The 26052-nt window shown below is 41.6% G+C and overlaps 1 protein-coding gene across 1 annotated transcript in view; it reads right to left on the reverse strand.

The window, feature by feature from the left end:
- Nucleotides 1-1896: 1896 nt before the first annotated feature.
- The window catches only part of mybpc2a (myosin binding protein Ca), a 63510-nt gene continuing 39354 nt past the window's right edge, over nucleotides 1897-26052 (reverse strand). Inside the window, exons 11-28 of the mRNA XM_061846444.1 lie at nucleotides 25722-25827; nucleotides 25477-25646; nucleotides 23736-23901; nucleotides 15275-15381; nucleotides 15176-15205; nucleotides 13739-13878; nucleotides 13501-13660; nucleotides 12322-12426; nucleotides 12044-12232; nucleotides 10567-10701; nucleotides 9742-9909; nucleotides 9568-9656; nucleotides 7379-7574; nucleotides 6895-7034; nucleotides 6238-6397; nucleotides 4505-4641; nucleotides 4252-4438; nucleotides 1897-1982 (exon numbers count right to left, since the gene is read on the reverse strand). Coding sequence (XP_061702428.1) covers nucleotides 1948-1982; nucleotides 4252-4438; nucleotides 4505-4641; nucleotides 6238-6397; nucleotides 6895-7034; nucleotides 7379-7574; nucleotides 9568-9656; nucleotides 9742-9909; nucleotides 10567-10701; nucleotides 12044-12232; nucleotides 12322-12426; nucleotides 13501-13660; nucleotides 13739-13878; nucleotides 15176-15205; nucleotides 15275-15381; nucleotides 23736-23901; nucleotides 25477-25646; nucleotides 25722-25827 — 2420 coding nt within the window. The 3' untranslated portion in view covers nucleotides 1897-1947. The remainder of the gene's footprint in view (nucleotides 1983-4251; nucleotides 4439-4504; nucleotides 4642-6237; nucleotides 6398-6894; nucleotides 7035-7378; nucleotides 7575-9567; nucleotides 9657-9741; nucleotides 9910-10566; nucleotides 10702-12043; nucleotides 12233-12321; nucleotides 12427-13500; nucleotides 13661-13738; nucleotides 13879-15175; nucleotides 15206-15274; nucleotides 15382-23735; nucleotides 23902-25476; nucleotides 25647-25721; nucleotides 25828-26052) is intronic.

Below are 26052 nucleotides of genomic sequence, written 5' to 3' on the forward strand. Positions count from 1 at the left end.
TCGAGCAGTGTTTCAAGTTGTCTGTGCTCATCACTGTCTGTCCATAACAAACATCATGTTCAAACATAATGGCAGCAAGACAACCTTGGCCACGGTATGATGATTGACTTTGTGGTCCTGGTCTTCAATCAACATAGAGTGTACGTTTTTAAGATGTGGGAGTAAACTTGAGTACCCGGAGAAAACCCAGGCAGGAACAGGGAGAACATGCCAACCCAATCCAGGCGAGGCTGGACGGAATTTGAACCAAGGTCCTCAAAATTATGCAGCAGATGTGCTTCGTGCTAGTTGTCAATCGTGCTGCCATATTAAAACTTATGTATTCAAATCATCCATTTTCTGAGCCGCTTATCCACTCAAGATTTGCGGGCGTGCCGGAGCCAATTCCAGCTACCATCGGGCATGAGGTGGGGTTCACCCTGAACTGGTTGCCAGCCAATTGCAGATGTATTTCGATTTCAATTAAATTTTGAATTACTTGTGTTCCCTTTTAAATGACCCCAATGATGTTTGAATCTCAAATTACCAGAATTTTCCTTATCTCGGAGTGGGGGAGCTGGAACCCTATTGATTTTGAGCCTGACGATCATCTTGTTCGTTTAGGTCATGCAGTCACGTCTGCGAGGGTTTTGCCGTCCTCCCTATTGGCTGCGTCGTGTATGTTTTGTGGCCGCCAGAATTAGTGCTAATTTCTATGCTCAGTGGTGACGTGAGAAAATGAGAGAAAAAGAGTGAGAGATAGAGTGAGGTAATGAGGCAAAGTGAAAGAGAGAGCAAGCTAATTAGGCCACTGTGGTCGGTGTGCCTTAATGAGCCTCTCGTGTTCCGTGCTAATGAGACCCCGATACCCAGCGTTTGTTCGAATGGGTCAACACTCAACAGTGTGTATGTGTGTGTGTGTGTATAGCAGACCTGTATTATTTTATATTGTTAGAAGCCCAGTGGTGGGAAGAAATCAAATGCAAATACAGTGCTACCTCGATGTAAGAGTGGCCTGACTTACGAATTATTCCGTTTGCCATTGTTCAGCTGTTTTTTTTTTCCATCTGAAGCAAAAATTTGAGATTGGAGCACTACATTGTGGGAGCCAACATCACAGCAGGCATTAAAAAAACTAGTACTGTCGCGGTGATATATATGAGAACACAGTCAAAAGCGACATTCATACAAAGCATACAACAGTACTCACCAGCATATATTCTTTATCCTCTATGAAAAACAACTTTAATACTACATCTTACTAAGCAATTGTGATTGTCTTCATGTATATTTAATTCCTTACATTCATGTTATTAATGTATGTTTTTCTGAAATATAATGCTGAAGAGTTAAATTTTCCACATTTAAAACATTACATTTTTGTTGGTATTTTTTTAGGCCATTGAAACAGATTAATGGCATTTGCATTCATTTAAATGGGAAAGGAAGACTTGAGATACGTATTTTGAGTTACAAATGAAGTTACAAAACAAATTAAACTTGTAAATCAAGGCACTACCATTGTTTGTTGCAGTACTGAAGCATATTTTGCTGGTATCTGTACTTTACCTGACTATTTATTTTGGAGAATTTAATTTTTTTTTATGCCATACACTTGAAAACAGATATTGCCACTTTGTACATTTTATTTTGTCAAATTAAGATCATTTTTCCAACCTACACAGATGATGACAAGGTGAAAGAGAGAGGTAAAGTCAAGTGAAATACTTTTACTCTCTCTGAAGAGGGTTGTAATCTGATCTTGGCTTGATTCTTATACTGACATTCGCAACACAACACGTGACAGGAAATGCTCGCGGCATCAGAAGTGACGTCAGCAAGAAAGAGAGACAGATGACAGCAGCAGCTGCATTTGAAGGATTTTATACTTGAACAAAGATCTGAAACTAACAGTAAATGGCATCTTAAACCATTTTTACTCAGCAGGTCATCCATTCGGGTCTGCTCTCATTTCTTTTCTTCCTCGGCTTTCTCCCTGACCACTGTGGGAGAAAAATGACAAACATGATGATGACATCTTAGAAGTGTTGGTGCATGATAATGCCATGTAGCAAAGCTCAACCCAATAAGGATGTTATAATAATGTTATTATTGGAGTTAATATTAGAAAGAGCCACACAACTGATGCAAACCAAACAAACAAGTGCAATAGTCAGCACCATGGCTAAAAACTAATCATTATCAGAATTATCCAATAACTTCTTCAATATTGACCACATTTTGCAATACAAATGCATTTTTCAAAAGTAAAAAATTCAAAGAATAGCATTTTAAAATTCTTTTAGAATCTAAACTAACTTAACAATAGCTTTTACATTTACAAAAAAATTATGTAAAGGCTAAAAACTAAAGTTTTTAATAGTCAACTGAAAATAAAACCGTATTTAAAGTTGAAAAATCATGTTTTAAACTTTTTGGCCAAAAGATCCTTTTTAATTTTCAAAATAAATTTCCCAATACTAATGCCTTTAAAATATAATGAAATAAAATCGTGAAAGGTAAAATTTAGAAACACTAACTTAGAAGACATTTAAAAAAAAAAATCTTGATTTTTAAAAATTTAATTTTGAAATGTAACAAAATATTTCAATTTAAAAACAAAGGAAACATGTACAGTGCCTTGTGAAAGTATTCGCTCCCCTTGAACTTTTCAACCTTTCGCAACATTTCAGGCTTCAAACATAAAGATATAAAATTGTCATTTTATTGTCAAGAATCAACAACAAGTGGGACAAAATCGTGAAGTGGAACGACATTTATTGGATATTTTATACTTTTTTAACAAATAAAAAACAGAAAAGTGGGGCTTGCAATATTATACGGCCCCTTTACTTTCAGTGCAGTAAACTCACTCCAGAATTTCATTGAAGATCTCTGAATGATCCAATGTTGGCTGATGATGATAAATAGAATCCACCCGTGTGTAACCAAGTCTCCATATAAATGCACCTGCTCTATGATAGTCTCAGGGTTAAAGTGCAGAGAGCATCATGGAGACCAAGAAACACACCAGGCAGATCCGAGATATTGTTGGGGAGAAGTTTAAAGCCAGATTTGGATACAAAAAGATTTCCCAATCTTTAAACATCTCAAAGAGCACTGTGCAAGCAATCATATTGAAATAGAAGGAGTATCAGACCCTTGCAAATCTACCAAGACCCGGCCGTCCCTCTAAACATTCACCTCGAACAAGGTAAAGACTGATCAGAGATGCAGGCAAGAGGTCCATGATGACTCTTGGATGAACTGCATAGATCTACAGCTGAGGTGGGAGAGTCTGTCCATAGGACAACAATCAGTCATACACTGCACAAATCTGGCCTTGATGGAAGATTTCTCAAAGATATCATTAAAAAATCTCATTTAAAGTTTGCCACAAGCCACCTGGGAGACACACCAAACATGTGGAAAAAGGTGCTCTGGTCAGATGAAACCAAAATGTAACTTTTGGCCACAATGCAAAACGATATGTTTAGCGTAAAATCAGCACTGCTCATCACTCTGAACACACTCCCACTGTAAAACATGGTGGAGGCAGAGTCATGGTTTGGGACTGCTTTTCTTCAGCAAGGACAGGAAAGATGATTAAAATGGATGGGAAGATGAACGGAGCCAAATACAGGACCATTCTGGAAGAAAACCTGTTGGAGTCTGCAAAAGACCCAAGACTGGGACGGAGATTTACTGTATCTTCCAAGAGGACAATGATTCAAAACATAAAGTTAAATCTACAATGGAATGGTTCACAAATAAAAGTATCCATGTTTTAGAATGGCCAAGTCAAAGTCCAGACCTGAATCCAATCGAGAATCTGTGGCAGAGCTTCACAAACGCTCTCCATCCAACCTCACCGAGCTCAAGCTGTTTTGCAAGGAAGAATGGGCAAGAATTTCAGTCTGTCCATGTGCAAAACTGATAGAGACATACCCCAAGCGACTTGCAGCTGTAATTGCAGCAAAAGGTGGTGCTACAGAGTAATAATGCAAGGGGGTTGAAAAATATTGCACGCCAAAGAATCAACTTTGTTAAAAAAGTTTAAAATATCCAATAAATGTCGTTCCGCTTCATGGTTGTGTGCCACTTGTTGTTGATTCTTGACAAAAAATGTTAATTTGATATCTTTATGTTTGAAGCCTGAAATGTGGCGAAAGGTTGAAAAGTTCAAGGTGGCTGAATACTTTCACAAGGCATTGTATTATTTGATTTAAAATAGTTTCTTGAACAAACTGAATGGCATTTTTTTGGTCCTACCTCGAACCTCTAACTTGCACTCCACCTCGTCCTCTCCAAGCGCATTGATCGCCTTGCAGGAGTAGCGTCCGCCGTCATACAGGCTGGGTTTGCGGATGTTTAGAGTCAGCACACCCTGGTTGTTCTGCATCAAGAACTTGGGGTCCTCACCAATGATCATCTTGTTCTTCATCCAAATGATCTTTGGCTAGAGTGGGAAGAGACATCCTCAAGACTGAAGATAACGAAAACTTGGCGTAAAAGTAGGGAGTACCTTTGGGTAGCCGCGGACGGCGCAGCTGATGGCCGTGGTGTAGCCCGCCACCACACTCCGGTCCACCAGGGGCGCTGTGAACTTGGGAGAGGCGCTCTGGTCCTTCTCTTTGAAGGCCGGAGGATTGTATTCCAAACCTGAAGGACCGATCAGGCAGTGGTGCAAATATTTCATTGCTGTACATATGTAGATTTGTCAGCTATCTTTACTTGGTGCCACGGTAGTGGTTAAAATCAGAATCAGAATCAGCTTTATTAGCCAAGTGTACAAAAACACACAAGGATTTTTTCTCCAGCAGTCAGACATTCAAAACAAAGAACAAAGAACAACAAAGCAACATGAACAAAGAACAAGACATTTCTGTTTATGGGAACTATCCCTTATAAAAGTCGTGCAATATGTAAAATCTCCTTCATTTAGAATAGATACAAAATAACAAGTGTATAAGTAATAATAATAATAATATAATATAAATAATAATAGTCAATAATAATAATAATAATAATATAATAATAATATAGTGGATGAGTGTGCTAATGTCCCACATTACTTTAAAGACGTTAGCATGTCTATCTCAAAGTTCTTAGGATCAAGTTTCAAATCTAGGGTCATCTGTGTGGAGTCTGCATGTTCTCCCCATGCCTGCGTGATTTTTCTGAGTACTCCGGTTTCCTCCCTTATTCCAAAAACATGCACGGTAGGTTAAGTGAAAACTTTAAGTTGCCTGCAGGTATGAATGTGAGTGCAAATGATAATTTGCTTATACAGTATACCCTGCGATTAGCTGGCAAAAAATTCAGGTTGCACCACGCCTCCTGCCTGAAATTTGCTGAGATAGGCCAGCCAATTTTGCCTCTGGTACCTTTGGACAGCTCTTGTGTTTTGGCCATGTTACAAGTTTGAGTCTTACTGATTGTATGGGGTGTAGAGGTGTCTTTATGCAGCTAAAGACCTCACACAGGTGCATCTGATTCAGGAGAATACATGGAGTGGAGTTGGACTTTGTTGAAAGGCAGATGAACAGGTCTTTGAGGGTTAGAATTCTAGCTGATGGACAGGTGTTCAAATATTTATTTGCAGCTGTATCACACAAATAAATCGTTAAAAAATCATACATTGTAATTTCTGGATTTTTCTTTTTAGATTATCTCTTAGATTATCTCAGTGGACATGCACCTACCATGAAAATTTCAGCCCCCTCCAGGATTTCTGAGTGGGAGAACTTGCAATATAGCAGGGTGTTCAAATAATTGTTTTTTTCACTGTATAACCCTAGTGAGGATAAGCGGTATGAAAAATGGATAGATAGATAGATAGATAGATGTACTTGAGTATTTTTTTTCCAACAAGGCAAAAATGGAAAAAGGTTTTAGAAAATGTAATTATTACTGTACCAACTGTAGTGCTCCCATGTTGGATCTATGCCTTCAAGGGGCGTTGCCCAGTGAGGGAAGTCTGAACTTGGAATTGGAGTTGCTCTTTTAGAGTGTGACAGGACACTTACTAGTTGTAATTCTGACAGGAGACTGCATTTGCATCTCAATTTACCCTTACTCTTAAAAAAAATACACGACACGATGATTCAGGAATGGTTGGCTGGTCCACTCGTAAGTCAAGCTACGGCTGTATCTGGAATCCCATTCAAGTACTGTAAGCAAGTACCTTTTTCACTTCAGCAGTCAGGTATATTTACCATTTTAATCTTGAGCATTTTATCTTGGCGTGTCACTCACCTATCTTGCAGACAAGCGCCGTGTTGCTGCTGATACCAGGCATCTCGCTCAGGCCGCAGACATTCTCACTAAAGACTCGGAAGGAGTACTCGTTGCCGATGACCAGGTCAGACACAGTGCAGTTGGGGCGCCGGTTGTGCTCATAGACGGTGAACCAATCCTGCCGTGATTGGAGATCAAGGAGCTGAGGGTTCATCCCCTTCAAACTCACAAATCAGTTGTAAAAATGTCATAAACGGCTTAGGATAGGGTTAAGTCCCCGTAAACTGAAAATAAATGTATGTAAATTTGTCACACCTCAGACAAACTTTTGTTAACCTGGCCAAATTTGAACAATTAAAAGAAAGCCAATTACTGTACATAAAATCAGGCATCAAAGTCAAGATATTTTCTGGGCTCTTAGATGCTGTGAGTGTGTGCTGACACCACACTCTACTCGTATGTTAAGTATCAGTCAAAAACGACTAGTACAACCTAGAAAAATGGATCTTACTTTGTCTAGTTTCGTTTCCGATCTTTACATTTAACTACCAGTAACATTGGCCTAAAAAACAGTTAAAGCAAGATTAACTATAAACTGCTGTTGGGCACCATGAATTTATGGTTACAGTTGGGTGGTGGTGTCTCGAATTATCAATCGAGTCCGAGATGGCCGACCTTGGTCTTCATGTCAGCCTTTTGAATTGTGTAGCCAATGATCTCCGCATTGCCATCGTCTTTGGGTGGCTTCCAGTCTAGTGAGGCGTTGAAGCCCCAAACGTCGATGACTCGCACCTCCAAGGGAGGCCCTGGCTTTTCTACATCAAGAAAAAGAAGACAGAAATGTTCTTGTTGCAATATGATTTGAGAGATGTGTCTTGGGGATTGGGGGAGGGGGAAGGGGGGGGGGGAGCTTCTCATTAGCTAAACTTTGTCAAGCGTCAAGTATGAACCTAATCCTGGTCTACATATAAATAATCCTGTGGCGTAATCCGGTTGACCTGTGAAGAGATGAGAAATGAGCTAGCAGTCTAGAATTAAAACGCCACTTTGATGACTTTGGGAAGTTGGAAAGGAGGAGTTGTGATCACACAAAGAGATTTGTGCTCATCCCTACCACATTACGAACCTGTGATGAACAAGTGATCAACCTGTGACTCACCAACGACCTGGATTCGGATGTCAGCGCGGTCCTCCACGTTCTCGATCTGCACAGCCAGTGTGTACGTGCCTGAGTGGACCCTCTCGGCTGAGCGAATGAAGAAGATGGAGTCGACCTCGCTACTACGTGTACCCACACTCCGGTCCTCCAGAGGAACGCCGTCCTTGAACCAGGTGGCAACTGGGCGAGGTTTACCCTGGAAATATCCAAAATAAAGACACAGATTCTTTTTTTTTGTTTACCTTTTTAATCTACCTTTTATTTTTTTATTCCTGCATTGTAATAATTCCTAAGCATAAAGCCAAAAGGTCGGCACCATCTGAAACCATCCAAGACTCTTGAGTGGATTTGGCACGTTCACAAAAAAAAAAAAAAAATGGGAATCAAATATTAAAATGAGCAAGTCAGCAGTTCTAAATATGCCAGTCTTTACTTCACCGCCACTTGACCTACTTCGTGCCAACGCACAGACTTTTTGGGGGGATATTTTTGGCTTCTTCAGTCTACTTTTAAATCACAGCTGCATGTTTTTTTGGGAGACAACAATATAAAAGCAACCTTTCCAGAGCTCAAACTGTAACCCAACATCTAGGGCATTGATCAGACTACAAGAATTCACACTTTTTAATGGACTCATTTCCTATCGCAAATTATTTTCCAGCGATCCGACATGTTTTTTCAGGAACAAAAAATACCCTTGTCGTGCGGCATAATCTCAAAATGATTCAGCCCTATGATGCCAAAATGAAAAGCTTAGCATATTTGATCTTTTTGGGAGGCCTCACAGTGGTTGACTGGTTAGCACAGCTGCCTCAAAGTTCTAAGGACCCGAGTTGAAATCCGCCCTTTAAATGTAGAGTTTGCATGTTCTTCCCATGCTCGAGTGGATTTTCTCCAGGTACTCCAATTTCTTCCCACATTCCAATTAAAAAAAAATGCATGGTAAATTGTTTGATTAAAATTGTCTGTAGGTGTGAATGTAAGTGTGAATAGTTGTGAATAAGGGTCCTAGGGACTAGTTGAGTGAGCACCACACCTCCCACCTGAAGTCGGCTGAGATAGGCGCCGGCACATCTGCGACCCTAGTGAGGATAAGAGGTTCTAAAAAAAAAATTAATGGATGTATTTTTGGGGTATATCTCACATGTAGTGTGACATATCAACAAGAACGATAGCGCCTCAAAATTGTCAAATATGATGGCGTTTTGGAATGGCCCCTTGACTCCCTTGGTCACCATTGAACAACATTTATTTTCACACAGAATCCAATATTTACCAAAACTTTTGAGTATGAATCAACTAAACGCTGGAATAATCTTTACGCACAGAAACGTCATGTTAGCGCTAGCTATCTAGCTAGCTGTGTAAAATTTATGCTGCTCTTCTTGAAAAATGTAGAGCCCAAACCATGGTGTTATGCTCAAGACCCCACTACAATCACAAGACTAAACTGAGACTCACAGTTCCCCAGGACCAGAACTCACAGAGACCAAGACAAGATCAAGACTTCTGGGAGTCAAGACCGATACAAACCAAAACCATCAGACAAGACCATATAAATACATTTTCAAAACCACAACAAGATTGGGGGGGACTCAATCACAACACCACAAAGGTTGCAGACATTACAAAGGTGGCTGGGGGTTAGTAATACATGAAATTAAGTTGTTGAGTTTTTTTTTTTTTTTTTGGCTTCTCCTTATAATCGCATTTATGGAGTTAAAAAATAGCCAACCAGTGCTGATCTCAACGGAAAATTCTGTGTGAAGCCAGTACGAGACCAAGACGAGGGCCAAGGCTTTTGGGGGTCAAGTCCGAAACCAAAGCAAGATCTTCAAAATGTGGTCTTGACACCAATCTGGAGACCAGGATCTGTCTCGAGTTTTACATGACTTCCAAACCGTCCACTCCTTTTTTTCTTCGTTTTTTTTCAACACAAAACACTAACGCAATAAAAACTAGCACCTCTTCCTCAATGATTGTTGTTGTTGCCGCTATGAAACATTTGCACCAGGCAGTATTGATGTTTTTTTTTGTTACCGCCACCCTTAAGTTGCCAATGTTCTGATGAGGACATGGCAGGATTTTATGGCAGTGGTTTGACATCATGGAATTGTGTGAGACCGAAGTTGATCTAGGCATGAACCTCACCCTGTCGTAAGTAGGTATAAATCCAATGTCAGGCTGACCTGGAAGGGGATGACCAAGTTGACTTTCTCTCCAACAACCTTTATCAGTCTGGTTCTCAGCTGCCGTGGTAAGCGGATCTTTGGGTGTTCTGCAGACCAATGTAGATAATATTGAAGCTCATTGTTTACATCTTCCCTCAAAATTGGTCTTGAACGCGACATTGCTCGTCTGACCCATGATCTCTCTGATGGTGACACCCTGACAGAGTGTGGCTGGGGGGCTGCGTCCAGCAATGTTGATGGCCACCACCCGGAACAGCATCTTCTCCCCCACTGGCAGATCTTTCACCCGGTACTGTGTTTTCTCCAGTGGCTTCTTGTTGGCTGGGACCCACTCGTCACCTGAACATGACTGACAGGCGCTTTAGCTCTTTTAGCTTTTTCACACCTGAGCAACACATTGTAACTAAAAAATGTAATATTACCCCTTTGATTAAAAAATAAATAAATAAAAAGACTGACTTTATTCCTACAAGATTTTTCTCTCTGAAATATTGAAGTTTTTTTCTAGGGAGAAAAAAGTAAATCTGACTTTTGGGCCATAAAATTACTACTATTGGTTTGTCAAAATTTACTGCATTAGACACCAGGGAAGAGACCAGGTTTTTTTTTTTCTACAAAATCACTTTTTTTCCCATGAAATTATTTTAATTCATCACTACTTTATTCTAATAAATATAAATATACTAAACTACTCTTAACACTAAACCTGTCCTCTCTCCAATTGTCTCATTTAGCTATTCTGTTTCAAATCTAATCAGCACTAACCACCAATTAAAGTTGAAGTGAATTAACTTTATTGCACAGGATTTCACATTATATTCTTCCCAATAAAGCTTCATTTGGAGGTTTATGGCCTCAGAGTGAAATGGAGACATGACTGCCTTGAATTTGATTAGTTGCTCACTAACGTTGTCTTTGGAGCTTCACTGTTTTCCAAAATTGTTTTTCCCAACATTGTATTCAGGATCAACTACACCCAACATCTGTCCAACTCACTTCCTTCTCTGCAGTACTCAATGATGTAACCATCAATGCCGCCTGGTCCCACTTTCTCTGGAGGAAGCCACCGGAGTGCACAGGTGGAATCTGTCACGTCTTCCACGGTGAGGCGAGTGGGTTCGCTGGTGGGGGCTGGTGAGGGACAAAAGCCACATGAACATGTCGTGGAAACCCATTTCCCTCGGTTGCACTGCTTCCAGGAAGTGTATGCAGGTGTTAAATATCTTGTCCAATTCAAGCCTCTAGGTGTTGCCATGTCAATCTGCCGAGGGCAATCAGAATGAGTCTTGCTGGTTGATGGAACCTTAACTTAATTAGATTGGATTCTTGCTTTCACTGATCAGATTTCAAATTCAGCAAAACCTGTTACAACCAGCTTCAACTAATTAAGCATCTGCAGAAAACGGGACATAATCAATAAATCATCTTTAGTGAATATCAAGTTGTTGTTTTTTTACCTCAATCACTTCCATGGACATTTATATTGATCAACTGGAATCCAACCATTTACTACCACAAGAACATGTTTTAACAGGTAGGCGTGCATTATAGCCTCTTTCAGCTTGCCTGTGACATTCAGGTTTGTAAACCACTGTAATGACTAAAAGATCAAGAAGGAGGGTGTTTAATCCCTTCGGATTTGGGCTCAAGATTAGGTGGTCACACTTGCCTTGTCACATCGATTATGAAACATCAACACAAAATTCAGCCGAGTTTAGGCACCTCACACGAATATATATGTATGATGTAGATGTATAGTATAAAGAGTTTGCGTCATTATAAATTGTAGAAATCGTGTCAGGCATGTTAGAAAAAGTACAGTTTATGGTGTGAATGGTAAACGCCATGTAAACAGCTACTGACATCCATCTCAAGCCATGCAATGGGTCAGCGTTGCTCATGGAGCGTTTCCTAGGTGTCTGTAAAATATTTTTCCCCATTGATAGCCCTTTCTCAGTTTTGTTTTACCGTTTTAAAGTTTGAAGTGTCACAAAAGCAAAAAAATAAATACACAAAAGCATGTTTGCTCTGCTCTTGGTCAAAAAGTTCGATGATGTTCTACAGTTGATTACAAAAGATCCAGAAAAAGCTAAAAAAAAAAAAACCTTCTATATTCCGTGCAAGAAATGAATATTCTTTCTTCCAGTAGGTGCCAACATTGTTATGGAATGCAATATTCTATGGGTCTTGAAAGATCTGATAAAATGCTTTAAAAAAGCGGGTCAATATGGGCAACTCTGCTGTAAAAACAGTTGGCAGTGAAATGAGCGTTACACAATTGCGAACTGCTCCAAATCCAGATAATGTACGTGGCATTTCTGTATTGTATGGTATTTTTTTTTACACTATTGATGGCTTCTATATTTGTGACATGATATCGCTGGTATTAAGTGGTGGATTATGAGTCCACTGAAGGACCATATACCAAATGCAAACGTTACATGAACAAATAAATATTTGAGTGTCTGTGCACCGATGGGCATGAAGGGTTTGGAGTTGATACTGGGCTGTGAGATCCCGATGCCATTGACGGCAAACACTCTCATCTCGTAAAGGACGCCCTCGATCATCTTCTTGGCTTCGTACGTGGTAGACTCATACACATCAAAATTGAGTTTGGTCCACCTGGATGAGCCGATCTTCTTTCTCTCCATCAGGTAACCTGGAGCCACAAGCCCAGAGATGTCACTAGAGAATTCATTGTTAGATGGAAAATGAGTTTTGCTGGCTGAGGGAATGGGTGGGCATCACCTTTAACGGGAACACCACCATCAAACGCGGGAGGGTCCCATATGATGGTGGCGCAGTTCTCACCCACCGATGTGCACTTGACATTCTCGGGAGGGTCCGGCACATCTAGTGCATCAAGTAACAGACGGGAGAACAGGAAGAGGCAAAGGAAAAATCATGTTGTGTAAACATAGAAACATATTCTTGTCTTTGCGTCATTTTATTCAACATATCCTAACCCTGACTCTGAACATAACACTAACTAACCAACCCTTCTAACATTAACCATCATCCAAACCTGACAAAACCATGCCCTAACCCAGTGGTTCTCAACAGTTGTCAGCCTGGGACTCACATTTTCCAATTGTTGCAAAGTTACAACCCACTTTCACAGACGTTAAGAGCAATAAAGAACATTTTTTTGTTTAGAAATAGCCTCTTAAAAAAATATCTGGAAGATATTATACTGTGCTTCAAAATGTCGTTTCAAATTCATTTGCTGTACGACAAAGGCATATTGCTGCCATGATGTCCACTACCCAAAGGCTGAGCTGCACTATATTTCTCGAGAGATTAAAGGAGTAGCTCGAGAAGTAATATTTCTTGTCACTTTCCTACTATGTTGTGTGAGAGAACTTTTGTTTTGTGATGAAAAAAAAAAATCTTAAAAGGAAAGTAATTTTTTACAAGCCATGGCCCATCAAAAATGAATCCATGACCCAATTTGGAGAATCACCTCCCTAAACCCCAAAAAAATTAAAAAAAATCTAACTCTAACCCTATCCTAATTTTTTCTTTTCAGGTTTCTCATTTGGCCTCGTTGAAAAAAATCATTTCCCACTCCTTTCCTAATCCCTAAAAAACAGTTTAACCCTAACCATAGTCTACTGCTAACCCAATAATGACTGAACTGAATCTTTGTCCTGGCCCTACTACCACCCTAACCCAAATTAACCCCTAAAACCAAGCACCTTATCTGTCTGGCTCAATCCTTGTCATACCTATTTCATTCCATCCCAAATTTAACCGAATCCTAATCCTAACCCCAACCAAACACCTTACCTGCACTTAGCCTAACTAACCATACTTGAACCCAACCCTAATCTTATCCTTACTTGGCCCTAACACCTCTGAAACCAAATACCCAACCTACCCTAGCAAGTGTTGTAAACACCAAAAAAATGATGGTGTCCAACTAACCTACGACCTTTACGAAGAGCTCTGCCTTGTCCTCTCCAGCGGGGTTGGTGACAGTGAGCGAATAGTAGCCTTCATCTTCCTTCTCTGCCCCCTGGATGACGAAGCTGCTGAGTGTCTTCCTGGTCTCCACTCGGACCCTCCCTTCTGCTTCGCTCACTGTCTATGCCCCAGTCCATAAAACATACTGTTATGCGACCTTTGCAATGAAATCCCAAGACAAGAACCACCCCTCACTCACCATCTTGCCCTTCATCCAGCAGACGACAGGAGGGGGATCCCCCGAGATCTCCACGTCGAAGCGGAGTTTGTTCCCGGCCACCACCGTTATGGTGTTCTTACTCCCTTTGCCACTCGTGTCCAGGTGGATCTTGGGAGGGTCTATCACATTATATGTATTAATGTTATATTATCTAATAAATACTACTGGAGTAATACAATATTTTTAGTGCTTGTGTCATAATCCAGTAATTATTATTTAATAGAACTGGAATATTTCATACTAATTAATACATGTGTAATAATTTTGTAAGTACCGATGAATGCTTAAACAATGGAATACCAATAAAATACTGTGGAACCTCAGAGTTCAAACAATTTGTTCAAGTCCCATTTGTTCAACCTCCAAAACATTTTGTTTCCAAAGGAAACAATGTAAATGAATTCAATCCGTTGCCAAAATTAAAATAGTAAATCCCTATTCATGTAAAAACATGTACGTACTTGTATTTAGTCGATAAAAAATGCATACATCTTGAAGCAACTTAAATGTGTATCGTTTATCTTTTTGGTGTGATGCATTGGAGGACTCAAGAGGGATGGAGGAAGTGTCACGCCGAAGTTACCCTTCATGATTTGAGTACTTCTCCATTAGCTTCTCCATTTCTTCTATTATCTGCAGCTTTTCCTTTGTAATGCTAGTCACTCCTTTGGAAACACTGATTACCTTTTATTACATTTTTATTGTTTAGGATGCTCAAAATAGTCGACTTAGCCATATGATACTAGCCAGCAAAAGCCGTAACAAAGACGCAACCCATTTTCACACTTCAATCCACTGTGGTTCGCACAAATTTCTTTTTTCCTTTGCTGCAGGTAGCACTGCTGTTTTTCTTTGGGTCCATGGAAAAGAAAATACTGGATTTTTTAATTTTAATCTTGAGAAGCACTCGCAAATGTGTGTGCTCACACTATGAATGCCTGCTTCACTCGAAATGGGCAGTGGCTTCTCTTGGCATCGCCTCATGTTCATTTTGCATCGCTCAGCTTGACTCAGCTACCCGGTCAACATGGCTTCAGCTGTGCGCTGGTGTTCGGACTCCGAGAAATGGGTCAAACTCAGAGTCATTTTTTTTAATGCTAGTTTTTGGTCAAACTCGGATTTGTACGACCCCCGAGTTGTTTACTGTACTCATGAATGTTAGTGTAATAATAAAGTTAACTAATATTTCTGAAAAACATTCCAAAACAAAAATTACAATAAAATATTTAAGTTATAATTATTCCCAACTTACTAATACTACTACTATAAACATTTAGTAGCTACTATATAATGGGAACGAAATAATGGTAATCAACGCCCTACTAGTCGGTAGTGGAACTATTTGGTTACTATGGTTAAATCATGTGTAATACTTAGTAAGTATACTGAAAAATCAAGTAAGTATATGGGACTCACCTTGTCTGGGAACATAGTCAATCTTGATTTCTGGAAAAAATGATCGCATGAATCAGCTCACATTTGCTAAATACTTAAAATTATAATTTATTGGCTCACCCAGGAAGTTGAGCTTGGCTGACAGTGAGAGTGCGTAGCCGTCGGGCACGAAGGTATAATCACCCACGTCAGAGGGCTTCACGTCGCTGATTGTCAGCTTGTGTGACCTGGAGACATTGCACAGTTACCATGGAGACCGCAGTCATTGCTTGAGCAGCAATTAAGCAACAGAGCGGAGATGCTTCGTCTGCTTCTCTGCCCCGGCAACAAAATCATCCCAAATGGTTTTCACCTTGCGTGACCGCTGTCGCCTTAGCAGGTCTGTGATGGAGGGATTACGCAGAGAAGCCAACGATCCTGGGGGTATGTGTCTGGAAGGGTGCGTGTCTGAGTATTAAAAGGCTGATTATGGCCAATGTAAAAATTGGGTCAAATACTACGACTAACTAACCAAATTAACCATTTGGTATTGGTTGTATGATGTCCGGAGTATGACAGCAGAGTGGACAAACTGACTATCTTCTCCTTCCAGTGTGAAGAGTGTCATTTAGATTCCTTCCAGTGGGACTGAGAGGCCTTGCAGTCCATTGTATCTTCAGCAGCGACAGCGATACCTCTCAGAGTGACTGGTGTGATAAGTGCAATTCAGCTATTTTCAAGGGTGACTCCAAGACCATACAGTGTGACTAATGTGACTGATGAATTTTAATGCAACATCCACACCTTCTTGTGGACCTCAGTGCACTTACAGTGCAACAGATACTCTACAGATACTCTAGTTTCCAGTGCAAGTCAATTACACTCCGTTGAGACACTGGGACCGTCCAGTGCAATTCTGATACCTTCCAATGTTACACAGATATATCTTCCAGTGCAACTCCAATGGCTTCTAGTGGGACTTAGATACCTTGCAGCCAATTTTCCCTCCAATCTTTTGTGTATCTAAGGAAACACACTAAGCCCCTGAGCGGTCTCTTTGGCCACTGTTAGATTGGGACCACAGCAACATCAGGCGTGTGTCATCCATTGAAGTGTCATGGCTTATTAAAAGAAAAGGATTAGAGCATTTACATTACCATCAGAACACTTTTATTATGAACAATAGCATGTGTTTTTGCAAACTTACAATAAAAATATCAACACACTTGTTCTTTTACCTATATAAAAAATACATTGCTAACCCATGCAAGCCAATTACAAACTAATTTTTTTTAAATTCACAATGACATCCATCTGTTTTTCTTGCTGTTTAAACTGGATTATTGTTTGCATATTGTCTTTTGCAGTGACATGGTGATAGCTGAATGATGCTCCCAAACAGTTTTATGGTGAACGTTATTTTGCTCCCTGTATTTAAAATACACAATTAGCTTTTTGTGGACGGTATTGTCTGTGGTTGTATCCTTGATGAAGGTGTGCCAAAGTGAAATTTTAATAATACACACTGTCTGTCATGAGCAAGGCCTGGCCACTGCCAAGAGGGGTGTGGCCTGGCCACTGCTCTGGGCGGTGCCACCTTGGACACCTGTCACCTGTCACAGCAGTTTTTTATTTGGACTCTAGTTAGACCATATATTTAAGTTCAGAGTTTTGTCACTGGCATTTGCCAGTTCGTTGTCTTGTGCTAGTGAGTTGCGTTCACTGCCTGTGGGACTCTGCTTCTATTTGTAAATTAGAGCAACCCTTAGTCACAGCGATTCTGTGCCCTTTTGTGCTGATAGAAGCGATCCATTCTTGTTGGTAGCAAGGAGAATATTCTCAATGAGAATTTCTCGCTCAAAAAAGAGAATTTCATCCAGTTTCACCCCTTTTTCTTCTATTTATGCCTTCTCTGACAGTCATTGCATCGTAACATAGCATTTGCGTTCTACTTTAGCCATTATAGAAAGTAAACATAAGCACCATGTCAAGCTTGTCTTCGCTTTACATTGCCCAGAATGCTTTGCTAACTAAAGACCGGTGGTGGGTGGTGCACTAGGACGTTATCCTCGTCAACAGCGATGACAGGCTGTGTAAGTACATGTGATTTCGATAGATGTAGCAGCCAGTCATCCCTCACTCATTGAATCACATTGCAAAATTACACAAACTGAATAGTTGTATGCTATATATTTCAATCTGGGTTGTATTTTTATGTTTTTGTGCACAACACAATGTCTGATCACATCACCAGTGCACCATTGCACACACGTGCAGCTTGGAGGGAACAGTGCTTGCAGTATGAGTCCATTGGCTTCCAGTGGGACTTCCATTACTTTCCTCTACTACCCAGTTACTTTCTAGTGCAACTCTGTTCACAATTAGTACCACATTGTTACATTTCAGTCCAACTCTATTAACTTCCAGTGCAACTCTATAACATTCCAGTGAGACTTGGTAATACTCCAATGTGACTGATCTTCCAATATGATTCTATTGGCTTTCAGGGGGACTTTGCTACCTTCCAGTGCCTCAGAAACTTTTCTTTTTTCCTCAAAAAACATATAATGCAACACCAACACCTTCCAGTGTGACTCAAATGGCTTTGAGAGCAATTAACTTACTGAGATACTTTCCACTGTGACTAGTATGGCTCAGATACCGTCCAGCACGGTTAGCCCAGATACCTTCTGCAGCCCTGATATTAGGGTTGACAGATTCGGTAAAAAAAAAAAAAAAAAATCCATATCCTCTGATCTCAATAGATTGTTTTTAAATGTTTTTAAAACTGCCAACTTATAAGATCTGTACTGAAAACAGAAGCTAGAGCAGTTCAACATTTTATGTTTTTTGAATCAGAGTGTTATCAAGGAAGTGAGGAGAATGAGGAAAACAAGAAAGGCTGATGAAGATGAGTGTGAAGAAACTCAAGTCGGTCATATTCAGTGGTGTATTTGTTGCCAGTGCTTAGGTGGGCTGATGAAGGGACATGGCCCGGTGCCTCCTGTTTTTATGATCCTTGTGTCAGGAACATAGGACAAGGGGTTGGGCCCAAATACAGAACTCTGAGCCAGTGACATGATGTTGAGGGTGGTTTTATTCCAGACTGAGGTCATACACAAGTAAGCAATCCAAAAAAGGCAAAGGCACAAAAACATGTGGCAAAAGGCAAGGTCCAAAAACATGAAAACGAGGTTGAACAACTACTAGACAAAAACAAGGCTTAACTAGACTTGGCCGTGGTGGCACAAGAACACTGGCCGTAACGAGGTGATACACAGTAAGAGGTTTGTTTGCTCGAGCAGACAAATGCAGTCTCATACGCAAAGAAAAAACATGCCCATAGCAATACAACACACAAGGCTTACGTAAACATGGCATATTTAGAGCCAACGAGACACGGGTGAAGAGGGCACTGCGGTGGCCTATTACCAAGAGGGCTGGACCGGTAAATCATGGTCTATATCTTCTTCTTTTCCTTTTGGCTTGTCTCGTCTGGGGTTGCCACCACATGACATCTTTTTCCATTTCAGCCTATCTCCTGCATCTTCCTCTCTAACCCCAACTGCCTTCATGTCTTCCCTCACAACATCCATCAACCTCTTTGGTCTTCCTCACCCTCTTTTGCCTGGCAGCTCCATCCTCAGCACTCTTCTACCAATATACTCACTCTCTCGCCTCTGAACATGTCCAAACCATCTAAGTCTGCTCTCTCTAACCTTGTCTCCATAACATCCAACTTTGGCTGTTCCTCTAATGAGCTCATTTATAATCCTATCTAACCTGCTCACTGCTAGAGTGAACTTCAACATCTTCATTTCTGCCACCTCCAGTTCTGCTTCCCGTTGTCTCTTCAGTACCACCATCTCTGATCCGTACATCATGCCTGGCCTCACCACTGTTTTACCAGAGACTCTTCTGTCATATAACACATCAGACACCTTCCGCCAGCTGTTCCAACCACCTTGGACCCATTTTTTTACTTCCTTACCACACTCACCATTGCTCTGGATTGTTGACCCCAAGTATTTGAAGTTGATCACCCTCGCTATCTCTTCTCCCTGGAGCCTCAATGTTACCCCTCCACTCCTCTCATTCACGCACAAATATTTTGTTTTACTTCAGCTAATCTTCATACCTCTCCTCTCGAGTGCATGCCTCTATCTTCCTAATTGTTCCTCCACCTGCTCCCTCCTTTCACCCCATATCACCATATCATCTGCGAACATCATGGTCCAAGGGGATTCCAGTCTAACCTCATCTGTCAGCCTATCAATTAACACAGCAAACAGGAAGGGGTTAAGAGCTGATTCCTGATGCAGTCCCACCTCCACATCAATTTTTTTTCTGCCAAATCTACGGCATACCTCACCGTTGTTCTGCTGCCATCATACATGTCCTATACTATTCTAACATATTTCTCCGCCACACCAAACTTATGCATGCAGTACTGGAGTTCCTCTCTTGGTACTCTGTCATGGGCTTTCTGTAGATCCACAAAGACACAATATAGCTCCTGCTGACCTTCTCTGTACTTTTCCACTAGCATCCTCAAGGCAAATAATGCATCTGTGGTACTCTTTCTAGGCATGAAACCATACTGTTGCTCGCAAATACTTACTTCTGTCCTGAGTCTAGCCTCCACTACTCTTTCCCATAACTTCATTGTGTGGCTCATCAACTTTATTCCTCTATAGTTCCCACAGCTCTGAACATCACCTTTGTTCTTAAAAATGGGAACTAGAACACTTTTCCTCCATTCTTCAGGCATTTAGATGAATGCTCATATTTGTTTGGCACAGCTTTACGCCGGATGCCTTTCGTGACACAACCCTCTGCATTTATGTAGGCTTGGGGCCGGCCTACAGATTGCACTGGCTTGTGCCCTGTCATGGTCCTGCAGGTTCAGCCCTGGTTGTGCGGGTTCCCGCCTCACTGATTAGGAGCCGCACACCTGCGCCTCATGCTGGCTGATTGACTCCAGTAGATATAGGACCCAGGGCATGACTGGTCCTCGCCAGATCGTTGTAACTCATGCCCCGTTCCTGCACTCCCGTATCTCTGATCGTGAACCCGTGTGTACCGACCACGCCTGTTCTCCGACCAATCCCATAAACCTGACTCCTTTGACACTCCTGTTCAAGATATTTAGGGGCTTTGTAACATCCACCATAAATGTAAGGTCCTGCATCCATTCTGCAGAATGAAATTCTAACACTGGTTTGCCCTTTTCTTACATAAACTGTCCAATTTCTTCTTGTAAATCATAGAAAAGCCTCAAGACGGCACCTCGGCTTAACCACCTTACTGAATGGCACGCTATTGATGTGTTCTTTCTCTCTGAGAAGGCTGGCAAACTGATTCAGGAAATACAGTGAAAAGTCCAAAAACCACATCCTCCATTTGCAGATTACACTCTTTCTCTCTGAACTTTGTCAGAACACCCGTTTTTTTAACCCCGATCACTGAAGATGCACCACCTGTAGCCACCCTGGCAGAGCAGAACCAGCACTACGATGAGTGTGGTGAAACTATCAGCTGGTGACGTCATATTTTTCATTGCACAATCTCCACAAACTCTCCGGTGACGATCAATGTGTCATTAACTCCGCGGATTAAAATGGCCAGTTGTGCAACATCTGTAATGTCCGTACTTTCATCAGTTGCAACTGAAAACCCACTAGATGACTTAACCTTGCGTTGTAACTAGCTGTCCAAATCCACTGAAAGATTGGAAAACCCGTCTGCAACCGTGTTGCTTGTCAGGCTCATAATCACAAAAGCCTGGTGCTTTTCAGGGTGCACAATCTCTTCTGCCTTCATCATACAAGTTTTTACAAATTTAGCCACATTAAATGGTTTTGAAGCCACTGCAATTTCATTAACATGAGGTAGATAGCCTTCACAGCAGCGTCACTGATGTCTGCTATGAGTAAACACGGACTGCTGTTTCTTTGATTCAGCTTCTTTATTCTCCGCTGTCCTTGAAAGTTGTTGTTTGAAAGTTGTTTGTTGGCATGAAGACTCAAATAGTGCTGACGGCAGTTATATTCTTTCAAATACTGCAATATGCTGTGAACACACCAAACATACAGCTTTCCCATTCACTTCTGGGAATAAATGGGAGGATAACTATTTTTCTTGGAACACGCTGCCCCCTACGTCCACTTTTCTCTTTTAGACAGACATTTTGTGGCAATGAGAGTGCCAAAGCACATGTTAAAAGTAGAAGTCGCAATAAATAGCGAGGGCAGAACACAAAGTAGCTCATCCAGACTGCGCGCTTCACCTACTTGCGCTGCCCCAGTATAAATGGTTTGCTTGCTGAAAGCAGTTGTTATTGCTCCAATCAGTGGACACAATCAGAACAGCAGTTGCTTTTATTGAAAATTTGCAGCTCATTTTTGAGTCCCTATAAATGAAAAAAAAAAAAAAAACAAGCGTACACCCGTTTGTAGTCTTTATTTTTAGAGGTAAACTGAGACTTTGAGGAAACCTTGGATTATAAATCTTATTTTCCAATTGTGATGCTGCTCTTTATTGCTACTTTCGTGTTGCAAATCACCTAAATGATAGTGAAGACATGAGTGACTCCTGCGTTGCTTGCATCCGGTGACCTCACCACAGGTAGTGACTCATCTGGTAAAGCTTAAAGCCCAAGTGTCATCCATATAAACATTCTTAAATAGATATTGTAATGAAAAATACATATAACATTATTCACTTCAACGTCTATACGAAAAAATAAATGTGAGCGGAGAGCGCGTCATCCATGCGCAAAGTTGCAGAAGTGTCATTCTACGATATCCAAGTGGTCGCCATATTGGCTGCATCCTCCGTCCGTGACGTCACCCGGACATCCGCCAATGAAAACACGCGGTGCACCCTAACTATGGGAGACAAACGCACCCCCTTCTGACACGGAAGCTCTTTTCGAAAAGGAGAACACCACACAACCGAGTGAAGTTACCGGGGCAATATTACACTATTGTTTCGAGCCCTCGGGACAATATTACACTATTGTTTTGAGCCATATTCAGATGATATGCGATCACGGCCAAACCGCATCCCGTCCGATCCACTTCCGCGGCGGAGATGAGCCATTGCGGCTCATCGCAGCCGGCTAGTGTGGCTTATGATGGAGCTGAGCGGTGCTGCTTTACAGGGTTGTTCATAGACGCCGCAGTACGCGATGAACAACACAGTCGAGCTGGGGCGCTTTACTGCGTGCACGCGGCTGAGTGAGGCATTCTCGGCTGGGTTCATCAGAGTCGCCCCCATCTTCAAAGCCTGACGCGCAGCCTTCGCAGAAGCCGTGACCGCCGAACGCGGCGCCTCAGCCGGTGTGGCTGATTTTCGGTGCTGTGGTGGCATATAATGGAGCCGAGCCGTGCTGCTTTTAGGGGGTTGTTTATAGCCGCCGCAGTACGCGATGAACACCGTCGAGCCAGGGCGCTTTACTGCACGCACGCGACTGAGTGAGGCATTCTTGGCTGGGGTCTTCAGATTCACCGCCGTCCACGCACCAGCCCGGCACCGTCCGACGCGCACATCGACATATTCTGTACACGGATCTTTTGTCACGTTATGAGAGACCAATTACGTGGTCCGCCCCAAACTATTTTTTTTTTTTTAGTAGCTGTATACACACCTACCTGTTATTTGGAACCCACGAAGCTCTCGTCCTCTGCACCCGTGCAATCCATTTTTCACAACGAACCGGGTCTCTTGCAAACTTCTGAAGGGTAAATCCATTCTCCTGAGTGTTCAAGCAGTGTCCAGCAATGCAATGAGCCGGCATTTTGGCTAACACAAAGGAACAACGAGGTAAAACTAATGGAAACAAACGAGTCCACTTGGGGGTGCCGCTGTCCTTTACGTCACTTCCTCCTTCTTCTCGAAAACAAATCGCTCGAGAGGATTTTCATAGCGGGAGTTACAAAAAGCTGTATATGTCAAAATTGTGTTTTGTGGTGAAAAAACGCATGGGCCCATATTGGTTGACGTTTTTTCATTAATAACATGCTAAAATCATTCATTTCATGACACTAGACCTTTAAATTACCACATACTGTCACCAGAGGGATGCACCTATGTCGGCATCAGTGAGTGACGGGCTGTACCGACTCCGTTTTGAATAATCACTTGTGTGGTACTTGAGTGAGTGAAACCAGGTGCCCGACAGATGGGAAACTAGGACCTCAACAGCTGGCTCACTGCGGAAACTCACGGAGCCTGGGTGAGGATGTGCCGCCAATGAGTTGGCGGGCTGCAAGGGAGGACACCTGAGTCCTTAGGAGAGTCTCATTGTGGACCGGGACAGTCAACAAGCCGCTGTTTATGTTTATTCACACAACTTGTAAACCAAAGTGGAGAAAGAAATGGTCTACTTTGATTGGCTGTTGTCATGCACATTCCTGCCGTACTTGATCGAGGGACTACACACGCAGCTGATCACCGGAAATGACCGGAAATTTGTCAAGATCATTTAATTCTCCATCCCTTCCCGTTATCTTGCCAAGTGATTCAGCTACGTTCCAGTGTTACTCTGATACTCTGAAATACCTTCCAATGTGACTAACAGCTTCTGTTGTGACTCTACCTTCCAATGTGTGTCATCTTGATGCGATCGCTGGGCTGCACCTCTATGCCGTCCTTGAACCACTTGCCAGTCACCTTCTCGTCAGACACCTCACACTTGAAGACTGCTTGCTCGCTGGCCTTTACCGTCAGATCGGCAATGCTCTGCAGGACCTGCAGCTCCTTATCTGTACACAAGAAAAATGCAGCACATATTAGTTGTTAGTTTAGCAGTTAGCTGCTGTTTCCAGTCCAAAGACTACAAACCGTCTGTCTTTTTTTCCCTCCAGTGTTTGGATTTTTTTGAGGGGACATTGAAGAAACATTTCAGAGATTTAGCTGAGGTGCAGGGAATACCAACACACAGAAGGGACCCAGGCATCACTTTCGGACATGTAGAGCAAATTACCCTGATGAATGGCGCCAGGGTAAGGAGACTTCCAGGTAAATTGAGCAGTATTAATTATTGCAGTAACAAATTGATGAGATTCACGCTTGTCGAAATGGAAAACATCAACACGTAGCGACAGCTAAACTAATTGAAATACCTGTCAGCAAACATCGCATCGACGCTGACGGCCAATTAATATGTGTCTCAGTCCCTATTAGCTTTCATTTTGGTTTCATGGGCTATTTGAAGCGTTATCTTCATTTAAGATTGAAAACCGTGTGATGCTGTCATCTTGATTCACAAATCTGCGGCAAAGCAAAGGTGGGAGTAAGTCACATAAGCAAGAAATAGCGCTGTCTTAAACCTCTGGTTTCAAGCAAGTCCCAGGTGACTTTGGCAAAAGTCAAGCAATTCGAGTCTCCATTAAATTTCAAGTAAGTTGTGTTTTCCCCAATTTCATATAAAGCATTTTCCTTGACTACAAATTGTTATCATCATTGGAGGTCCCTCTAAAATATGCCTTTCAGGAAGTAGCCTCTTTTCTCCGAGTCTTACTTGTGTGTCTGTTTTTACTGGTGGTTTGCTAAATTTTTGCCCAATAAAAAAGAAAAATAACTTCATTAAAACAAAAAAATACTGCCATACTGTCTTGAGGTTTTTAAATATAAATGGACAAAACCTGTCAACTCATGTCATTCAAATCAAAGTCAAGTCGAGAGATGTGGCCGAAAGCGACTGAAATGGATAACTGAAAAAAACAAATACAGGAAAAAATGTGACTTTTCATTGCACACTACTAGCATGCTACAAATGAAAAACTGCAACCCTGTATCAGGTGTTAAAACTGCACATAAAATATACTGTGCTGTATTATTTTTTCTTTGGACCACAAAAATTGTCAAGCTATGCCATGATTGTCAAGAAAGAAGCAGATTACCCAGCATATGGCTATTTAGAGAGGCTGTTGGCACCTGTACATTTTAGCAACAGTGGCTCTCCATACTTTGTTTTCTAGCCACAGGTACAGACTGTATGACAATAGAAATATCATTCTAACTATAAAATGTTTGCTTGTTTGCTTGCTTGTTTAGATATAAATCCGCAAAGTAGTAACCACTCATTTATTTTATAATTCATATACATGTTACAGTTTTATGGAGCACACCAATACAAAATATGGATCTGAGGTATGGTATTATTTTGGTCTCCTTTGGGTCTCATCCTCACGACTACACTGTAGTATCTGTGACTCTGAATGTGCATTGCTTTAAGTGGCAGGACCTGGCCTGTTAGTGAGGTCAGAGCTGGCTGTTAAATGGGTAACCCACTGGACTCGAGAGTAATCAAAATAGCACAAGGAGCCAAGGGATACCTTCTACTTCCAGCTCAGCCTTGGACTCTCCACCATTGGTCATTGCAAAGTAGGTACCGATGTCCTCTTTAGTGGCATCATTTATGATCAAAATGTGCTTCTTGCCATCCTTCTTGAATCTGTACTTTGAACCAGCACTCTCTTTGGTCAGCTCCACCCCATCTTTCATCCTGAAGACCAACACGCACTTGTTCAGAACTCTTGAGATGTGGTGGTCATTCACAAAAAGGAATGGTCCCGCTCACCATTTCACTAGCGCACCTTCTTCAGAGACCTCTACCTCGAACTCCACTTTCTCACCCACCACTGTGTGGACGTCATCTAAAAGCTTGGTGATGGTCACTGGTGGCTCTGAATGACCAAAAAAAAGTATTAGTTGTTTGGTATTAAAAGGTAAATTCACTGCACTTACTGTACATAGTGCTTTATGTACACCAGTGTTTTACGACTACTGTGTTGCGGCACACTCCTGCGCCGTGGAGTAGTGTCTGATGTGCCGCGGATAATCATCCAATTTCACCTAATTTGTGAAAATGAATCCGCAGCTAATGTGCAGTCGCCGACTGCCCGTGCTGT

Source organism: Syngnathoides biaculeatus, chromosome 16, assembly GCF_019802595.1.
Source record: "Syngnathoides biaculeatus isolate LvHL_M chromosome 16, ASM1980259v1, whole genome shotgun sequence".
Taxonomy (NCBI): Eukaryota; Metazoa; Chordata; class Actinopteri; order Syngnathiformes; family Syngnathidae; genus Syngnathoides; species Syngnathoides biaculeatus.